The sequence below is a fragment of the Mytilus californianus genome, unplaced genomic scaffold (genome assembly GCF_021869535.1).
Source record: "Mytilus californianus isolate M0D057914Y unplaced genomic scaffold, xbMytCali1.0.p SCAF_6, whole genome shotgun sequence".
NCBI lineage: Eukaryota > Metazoa > Mollusca > Bivalvia > Mytilida > Mytilidae > Mytilus > Mytilus californianus.
The window spans coordinates 17,987,438-17,997,627 of NW_026262712.1; the positions used below are offsets into that span (position 1 = coordinate 17,987,438).

General features: G+C 32.8%; 1 protein-coding gene across 1 annotated transcript in view; it reads left to right on the forward strand.

Annotated features, from left to right (window-relative positions):
* Positions 1 to 3,337, forward strand: part of LOC127705764 (U1 small nuclear ribonucleoprotein C-like) — a 30,555-nt gene extending 27,218 nt beyond the window's left edge. Inside the window, exon 7 of the mRNA XM_052210124.1 lies at positions 1,915 to 3,337. Within this exon, the coding sequence (XP_052066084.1) occupies positions 1,915 to 2,015 (101 nt within the window). The 3' untranslated portion in view covers positions 2,016 to 3,337. The remainder of the gene's footprint in view (positions 1 to 1,914) is intronic.
* Positions 3,338 to 10,190: the final 6,853 nt, after the last annotated feature.

Consider the following 10,190-nt stretch of genomic DNA (forward strand, 5'->3'; position numbering starts at 1 on the left):
TGCTATGTACAAATCTGTAATATTTGCATTAAATATACCAAACTGATGCTTTTAAATTAATGTATGCATGCCATATGATATTTTTCAGAATTGTTTTACTCCATTCACTAACACATTTCTATGCTAAAACCTCACTATATTATATGTTTGACCCTTTAAGCAAAACTTTGTATGCGATATATAAAAAATTCTCTACTTTTCTGAATCTGTACATTATACTGATTAAAATGATGTCTTACTTTAAGGATTGCGACCATCGATAGTGAAACTACAGCTCATTTTTTATGTCGCATAGTATTGGCATATTGGCCAGTGGCAAATAGTTAAACTGGCATATTCCAAACATTTCCTGTATAACACTTTCATCAGTTATGCAAAGAAAAAAAAATCATAAAATTGGGTTTCTGTTGAATAAATAGAATAAAAACTATGAAATAAACATAAATAAAGTTACTTTAAACAGATTTTTTCCCTAGTATTATATGAACTAAGGTGAAGCTGAGTTGAGAAAAATATTGAAATAGTGTATTTCTTAGGAACGGCACTTGTAGCTATTGGACTTTAAAAAGTACCAAATATATAATATAATGAATAAAAATGTATGTTACACTGATCAGTAGTAAAGGTCAAAGTAGAAAAAATCTACACTTTTCTTGTGCAATTTTTGGTTCCAAATATATGAGAGAATGAATAAAAATATTATGACATCGCAAAAAGATGAAAAAACTTCAAAATTTGCACACAGTCTGGTTTTCTTATATCTGGTTGCTATGTACAAATCTGTAATATTTGCATTAAATATACCAAACTGATGCTTTTAAATTAATGTATGCATGCCATATGATATTTTTCAGAATTGTTTTACTCCATTCACTAACACATTTCTATGCTAAAACCTCACTATATTATATGTTTGACCCTTTAAGCAAAACTTTGTATGCGATATATAAAAAATTCTCTACTTTTCTGAATCTGTACATTATACTGATTAAAATGATGTCTTACTTTAAGGATTGCGACCATCGATAGTGAAACTACAGCTCATTTTTTATGTCGCATAGTATTGGCATATTGGCCAGTGGCAAATAGTTAAACTGGCATATTCCAAACATTTCCTGTATAACACTTTCATCAGTTATGCAAAGAAAAAAAAATCATAAAATTGGGTTTCTGTTGAATAAATAGAATAAAAACTATGAAATAAACATAAATAAAGTTACTTTAAACAGATTTTGTCCCTAGTATTATATGACCTAAGGTGAAGCTGAGTTGAGAAAAATATTGAAATAGTGTATTTCTTAGGAACGGCACTTGTAGCTATTTGACTATAAAAAGTACCAAATATATAATATAATGAATAAAAATGTATGTTACACTGATCAGTAGTAAAGGTCAAAGTAGAAAACATCTACACTTTTCTTGTGCAACTTTTGGTTCCAAATATATGAGAGAATGAATAAAAATATTATGACATCGCAAAAAGATGAAAAAACTTCAAACTTCAAAATTTGCACACTGTTTGGTTTTCTTATATCTGGTTGCTATTTACAAATTTGTAATATTTGCATTAAATATACCAAACTGATTTTCCCTCCATGGTTATTTTTAGTCGGGGAATAACCCCTAGTTTTTTATACGAAACTGTTTATAGCACCCTATACACTTTTCTGTCTATATTCTCCGTGTTAGTCTGAATCTGCCGAGTTTAAGGAAAATTCTAGCACAAAGTGTAACATGAAACAACAGGGTTTTTTCAAGGGATGTAGGGCTGTTGTTTAAACACTTTGTCATGGCCTTTGAAATAGTGGTCATGTCCTAATTTAATGATTTCATAGTGTTCAACATCAGGCAACTATTGTTGTGTCTTAACATATCTCTTATTCATTTAATTCCTCACATTTTCTTCTATTTCAGCAATGAGACCTATGGGCCCAGTGATGGGTGGTCCACCAATGGGAATGAGACCCGGTCCATTATTAGCAGGGCCAATGCCACCCAGACCTATGAGAAATTAGTTAAGGACTAAAAACAATAAAAATGGATTTTGTTAACTCAGATTTTAAGAAATATGAATAAATGGAGGAATTCATATTCAACAAGTGTAAAAAGAATGCTTAATTTTGCAGAGCCCAGGGCAGAACTTTTATGTAAATTTTATATTACATGCCTTAGAAATGAAGAGGAACAAGATGGTTCTTTTATTTTATGTGTGCTTCTTAAGAACGAACTCACTTCAATATAGGTGCCTCTTAAGAACGAACTCACTTCAATATAGGTTTCTATTAAGAACGAACTCACTTCAATATAGGTGCCTCTTAAAAGCGAACTCACTTCAATATAGGTGCCTCTTAAGAGCGAACTCACTTCAATATAGGTTTCTATTAAGAATGAACTCACTTCAATATAGGTGCCTCTTAAGAGCAAACTCACTTCAATATAGGTTTAGGTAATGATTTTTTATATAAGTTGTCATGATTCAAAATAAGTTATATTATATATGTGAAGTAAACATTTGTATACTGTGTAAATAGAAATTTGTTTCATCTTTCATGGAAAATTTCAACTTTACCAGTTTTTATCTACAAACACATATACATGTATATGCATGTTTTAAATTAATATGATTTTTCAGAGATATTAATATAAAAAAGTTACTTGAGTCTTAATATTGTTAGAAGTTTTCAACTTTACCAGTTTTTATCTACAAACACATATACATGTATATGCATGTTTTAAATTAATATGATTTTTCAGAGATATTAATATAAAAAAGTTACTTGAGTCTTAATATTGTTAGAAGTTTTCATTTTCAGGGGGAAATTCTCAATATTATGTGGTTTATGCACAGTTTTATGAAATTAAGAATGATCAGAATTGTATCACAAAAGATAAAAAAAAATCTCATGTCATTGTTGTTGAATTACATGTGGTCTTACATTTACACCATATCACCTTTAATCCATATTCAACAAAAGTTTTCAGTAGAGCAGTTAAAATGCATTCACAAATTATATTTTGGGAATATATACATCTGTTCAAACTCATATTTGTATACTTATTTTTGTCAGTTCTACTTATGTTTATTTCTCTAGTATTTAAAACGGATGATAATTCATCAGCGAAAGAGAATAACTCATTTTAGAAGAAATAATTTGTCCCATAAACAATAATGTAATATGCTTTGATATGAAACTGTTCATATAAAAAATTAAAAAAAAATTAGAGAGAAAAATTTTACTCACAGTTTTGTACAAAAGAGAAAGAAAAGTGTTTCTTTAAATGTTCATAGCATATTTTTATCTTTTCATTCATTCAATAAAATAATTTTATCAGTGGTTATTAGTTTTTCTCTTATTCTTTCTAGATTTATATTTTTTCCTGATTCAGATTGGTTGATTATTTTCAAATTTGCATCACTATAAAAAAGAAGATGTGGTATGATTGCCAATGAGACAAAACAAATGTCAACTTGTTGAGTTATGTCTTCTAATAAATGGAAAAATGCTAAATATGCTGTTACCCCACTCTGATTTTACTTTGCTATAACCTAGCTTAATCAAAATGCTAATTATAACACAGATTAACTCAATTTGGGATGGCGTCACTTTCACATTTCTCAAATTGTGTTCCTTTAAAAATGAAATAAATGCTGAATTTGCTATTTCAGCACTAACTTAAATTTGCTACAACAAATTATTTTGAAACTTATACACAATTCTTTTACCACCTGTCACCAAATAAAGATCACGTTGGAATTTGGTGATGTAACTTTCATGGATCTTGTGTTATGCCCTTAATAAATGGAGAATTGACAAAATTGGTGTTTTGTACACTGAAACCCCCAGAGCCATTTCTAAAGACCATATACTGAAACAAAATTCATTTCAAAGTTCAAAGAAAACTATAGGTTTGAAATAGTACATTGACTCTTGCATATTTACAAAAAGGGGCCTCCGTTTCCATGGACACATTCTTCTGTTTTATACTGTAAATTCAGAAATTATTGTGATGTTTTTATTATTACAAAAATGCGTCAGGGTTATAATTGCAATAATTTAAACTTGCATTTTGAAATTTTAGATATGAATTAATAAGGATTTTTCTCAATATCGCAAAAATTTAAATCGCATTTTAGTCTAAAATGACAAAATCGCAATAATAAATGCACGCAATATTTTCTGAATTTACAGTAATCAAGGTCTTGTTCTTTTGATCTCAGTTCTTTACTGGTCAACATTCAATTATAACCTCAAATTGTCTTGCTTTACTCTGCATTTTTATATGACCCAAAAAAAAATTGCAGTCAATATTTACTATGTACGATATTTACAAATGTTTATTATTCTTATCTTATCTTATGAAATATAAAGCATGTAAAGTAAAAGCCCTAGAGTACCGAAAGACTGCCTTATGACTGACATTACTGAATGCAACTTGTTTATATTTTGACCAAGCCGTCGGATAATTGACAAGTGATAAAAGTTTCATTGAACAATTATACACAGGTGACAGAAATACTCGATAAACATATGGCTTATGTCACACGCCAAGGACGAGTAAAGGTAAATACCGGCTATGATAGAAAAGTGCATGTTTTTGTCAAAACATTGATCGGAAGGGTTTGATGCCAAAAACATTCGAAAACTTTTAAATTCCGCTATTTCACATTCCAATGTGGATTTAAGGACCTTCACCTGTCCAGCATGCTCAGTCACGTGGATATTGATGATTCATCAAATTGACAGCTGAAAAACATTGACTCAACGACAGTTCGTACATATCACAGAGTTCGTACATATCACAGCCTCCTTTAGTGTTACGATTTAATAACAACTAATTTGTACACAAATCGTTACAAGGATAATGCAGACAAGTCAGCTTCTACTTAGAATAACTCAGTGTATCAAGACAAGTGCTGTAGCAATTATTTACATGATTAAATAAAATATGTCCATGTAATAGCAAAATGACTTTCTTACTCTTAGTGCTAGTCCAAATAATTATGAAGAACCAACAATCTCAAATGTTATTGCCTCAATGCTAAATTTCACAGCATCAACTATAAAATGTGTTACAGGGTTATAAGCACCTCTATGAATCTAGTGTATATAAACTTTTTATTCCTGTCGTCATACTGCTATTGTTATGTCCCCACCGTATTAAGTTTTACCTTTTTCTTCTGTAAGTATGTACGTCCCTTACTTGTACATACGTCCGTACATCCAAAAATTGGTTTCTGGTCTCTAACTTTTAGTTTTCGGCATAAACCAAATTGTATGATACTTATACGCAATGCTTATATCCACAAAACACAGGTCAAGTTGAATTTTGGTGGCGTCTATTTTACAATTCTATAGTTATGCTCCTTAACAAATTGGTTTCCCAGTGTTCTCTAACTAGTTTAGTTTTCCTAAACCAAATTGTATGAAACTTATAGGCAATACTAAATTCCACAAAACACAGGTCAAGTTGAATTTTGGTGGCTTCTATTTTACAATTCTAGAGTTATGCTCCTCAACAAATTGGTTTCTGTTCTCTAACTTTAGTTTTCCTAACCCAAATTGTATGAAACTTATAGGCAATACTAAATTCCACAAAACACAGGTCAAGTTGAATTTTGGTGGCGTCGCTTTTACAATTCTTTGAGTTATGCTCCTTAACAAACGGAAAAGTTGCTTGATTTTTTTTGTTTACGATCTCTAACTTTAGTTTGTCTCAACCAAATGTTATGAAACTTATACACAATGCTCATTATCAAATTTGAGTTTTGGTGGCGTCAGTTTTACTGTTCTAGAGTTGTGCCCCTTTACAAATTCAAAAATTGTGATTGTTGTCGAGTCAACGACTTTTGTCGAAAAAGCGAGACATAGCGATCCTACATTTTGTCTGCGGCGTCCACAAATATTCACTCTTTGGTTAAAGTTTTGAAATTTTAATAACTTTCTTAAACTATCCTGGATTTCTACCAAATTTGGACAGAAGCTTGTTTATTATCATATAATACGTAGTATCCAGAAGTAAATTTTGTAAAAAAAAATCCATTTTTTCAGTATTTTACTTTTAAATGGACTTAGTTTTTCTGCCAGGAAACATTACATTCACTCTGTGGCTAAAGTTTTTAAAATTCTAATAACTTTCTTAAACTATCCTGGATTTGTACCAAACTTGGACAGAAGCTTGTTTATGAACTAAAGCTAGTATCTGGAAGGAAATTTAGTTAAAATTTTGTTCTTGTTTTTCCGTATTTTACTTATTAATGGACTTAGCTTTTCTTCCAGTTAACATTACATACAGTCTGCAGTTAATTTTTTTTTAAACATTTATTAGATTCATAATTTGACTATCCTGGATTTTTACCAAACTTGGACAGAAGCTTCTTACAATTAAAAGATAGTATAGAGAGGAATATTTTTATTAATTTTTTTCCTCATTTTTGTTGAGCCTGCGATTAACAGCAAAAGTAGGCGAGATACCGGGTTCCGCGGAACACTTACGGTTTTTTTTTCAATTCCGTGCTCTAACTTCAGTGTGCCTCAACCAAATGTTATGAAACTTATACACAATACTTTTAACCACAAAACCAAGATCAAGTTTGAATTTTAGTGCCGTCATTTTACTGTTATCATGGTTAGGGTTATGCCCAGTTACAAATGGGAAAAAAATACTGCAAAATCACAGGCCCTAGATATGGCATGGGCATATAAAGAAATTAACAGAGCTTATTGCATATTTGATTATTTTAGAACAACAGTTAAAGGTTTCAATAGAAAATATCAAAATTTTATATGACAAACATATGAAAAAAAGTGATTTTTGATAATTGCTAAAAAGAAAATGGTTTAGTTAAAAACATCAAAGCTGTGATTATATTATATATCATATTAAATACATATTTGAAATAATAGACATCTATAACCTATTTGAAATAATACAGATCTACAGTTGCAAACTTCCCAGAGGTGCTATCCAGAACGTTGATGGTTTGTACAAATGGCATGTGACCTTGCTAACATCAATACATTCGCTATCAAAGCCCTCTTGCGGAAAAACACGTTTTAGGTGTATTAAGGCATCAGACTTTAGCGTAGACCATCGCACTTAAGTTTGACCATCGCGTTTTAGCGTCCCCATCACACCTTCGAGTTCTACATTTATACCCAAGTCAGAGGTCTTTTCATTCTTGTGTTTGTTAACGAAAATTTTTCAGGAAATTTTAAAAATAATATATCATAAAGCACTAAAATACTTAAACATGCAGTTATAAAAGTCACAACTGAAACTAAAGCACTAACTTACATACCAAAATTTACTATAGTATACTATGATCATTTAATTCATGAAGTCAATAAAGTTACTATTTTAACCAAGCACTATACACATAATAAGCACACCCAATAAGTTCATAAAGTCACTACTATTAAACATTTAATCAGACTCGTAGAGCGGAATCTTCTGAGTCGGAATCTGGGAGGGTCTCTGGTTGAGGAACGGGGGGTGCATAGAGATGGCCTACTGAACGGAGGAAGTCTGATGTTCGGATACTGTCTTCCTCGTACTGGTCCCAGAGAAAAGTTAGACGGCCTTGTAGCTGACGACGCTCGCCACATACAACCTTGGGCAAATAACTGCTTGTACCCCCCAGTTCGTAATACGAATGTACAGAAACAAACAATCCTAAGGAATACTACACAAACTCCAGTTCAACAGCCTTTTTTAGCAGTACAGAGCCTCAACCCAAGCCATATGTAACCAACAAATCAAGCGTCAAAATACCAGAGAGTTCCCAACTGCATCTAATTTCATTTAACTGTAAAAACATAAAAACCTGTGGTCCAATAATACACAAACTCCTACAATCTAACGACATAATTCTTATTCAGGAACATTGGCTATTTCAAACACAGATACATCTTCTTGGCGAAATCCATGAAAACATAAATTACATAGGCAAAGGAGTTGATGTAAACGAACCGCTGTTACCGATATGTATGCCCCGAGGATATGGAGGAGTGGCTATCTTGTGGAAGAGAGAAATTGACCACTTGATAAAGCCAATCGAACTAGGGTCAGAAAGGATACAGTGTGTGGAAATAAATGAAAACAACAATCCAAACATAATATTAACATCAGTTTATCTGCCAGCAAAAGGGAGTAAAAATCATCTGTCTGAATACCAAGAAGTTATCGATCAATTATACGAACTATACCAAAAGTATAATGAAACGCACAAAATCATCATAGGAGGCGATCTAAATGAAGATCTAAATATACAAACAGGCACGAAACGCAACCTCTATCTCCGTGATTTCATAAATGAATGCAACCTGAAATACGACAATAGAGAAAGGACCTTTGTTAACTCACTTGGGCAGGAATCATCAGAAATAGACTATTTTCTGCACAACCTGCCAGAAAATGAATTTGTCAACAAACAAGTACTCAACAACGTGACAGAAAACACATCCGATCATCACCCAATTCGTATGAGTACCAAATTCAGTTACGAATGCGCAAATATCAGTCATGCGCAAGCTAGCAGCAAAATTGCAAAAAGGGTCAATTGGGACAAAGTAGACAAAGAATGGTATTCTGCTCACATCAACATGCATATAGACAGCCTCCAGATAAGAGAAAATATGGAAGAAACATCAATTGAGCAAGCCACAACCAAATTATGTGAACTTCTTAGGGAAACAGCTAACCTAACATCATCATCAAAGGCAAAATTCAACGCAAAGCCGAAATTAAAAGTATGGACGCCCGAAATACAAGTAGCGTTGAAAATTGCAAGGCAAAAATATAATGTTTGGAAACATCACGGGAGACCCAACAACAAAAGTAACGTAATGCTCCAGGAGAAAAATCAAACTAAGAAGAACGTCCGTCGGGCAATAAGAATAGAGATTGCTAAAATAAGAGACAAGGAGAAGGAAAATATTCTCGAAACAAGAGTAAAGGATACAAAAATGTTCCATAAACTCGTACGTAACAACAGGAAGAAAGGAAATGTTGTAATCACGGAGCTAGAGGTTAACGGAGTCAAATACACAGAAAGTGAAAATATCATCACTGGATTTGAGGAACACTTTAGAAATCTAGCAACATTTAATAACCAGACAGACATAGATAGCACATATCATAACCAAGTTGAAGATGATATTCAGAGTATAAACCAACTCGTGCAACGTAATAACATCAGAAACGTAACGCACAATGAAATTACAAATGCAATCAGATCAATAAACAGAGGTAAATCTGCGGACTTCCAGGGCATAACCATCGAACATATTATCCATGCAGGATCCGACATAGAAACAACGTTAGTAACACTCGTGGAATGTATCTTCAAGCACGGAATTGTATCAGCATCATTAAAAATGGGACTACTAACACCAGTTTTCAAAAATAAAGGAACAAGACAGCAAGCTACCAACTATAGAGGAATTACAGTGCTACCAGTCATAGGCAAAATAATTGAAACCGTCATCAAAGAGCGTACGAACAACAAAGTATTAGAAACACAAGATAAAAGACAGAGAGGTTTCACTGCAGGATCATCACCAATGAACTCAGCGCTGCCAATAGAAGAAAGTTACAGAGAATCCAACGACAACAACACAACTTTCCACCTGGTACTCTTAGATGCCAAAGCAGCATTTGACACTGTTATTCATAGTCATATGCTCAGAAGAGTTTTTATGGCAGGAATTGATGATGGACACTGGGGACTGATCAAAGATCTACATGAAAACGCTAAAAGTGCTATTAAATGGGAAGGAAACATCTCGCAGCCATTCAACGTTAACCAGGGAGTGCGACAAGGAGGTATACTTAGCACCAATCTCTACAAAATATACATCAACCAGCTATTAAACATGTACGAAACAACTGAGGCAGGATATAGAATAGGAAACATAAGTGTAAATAGTACTGCATGTGCAGATGACATCGCACTAATTAGTGAAGAACCAGACCAAGCGCAACTGCTTATAAACATGGCATGTGATTATGCATATATGGAAGGCTACCAATTACAACCTACCAAAAGTGTAGTCCTCAACGTAACCAACAGGAAGCGAAAACAGGACCCCGTAACAACAACCTTTACTATGGGCCCCCACGAAATGCCATCAGTGAAGAGTGCCACACACTTAGGAATCATCAGAACCACGTCACTAAAAGAAAACATG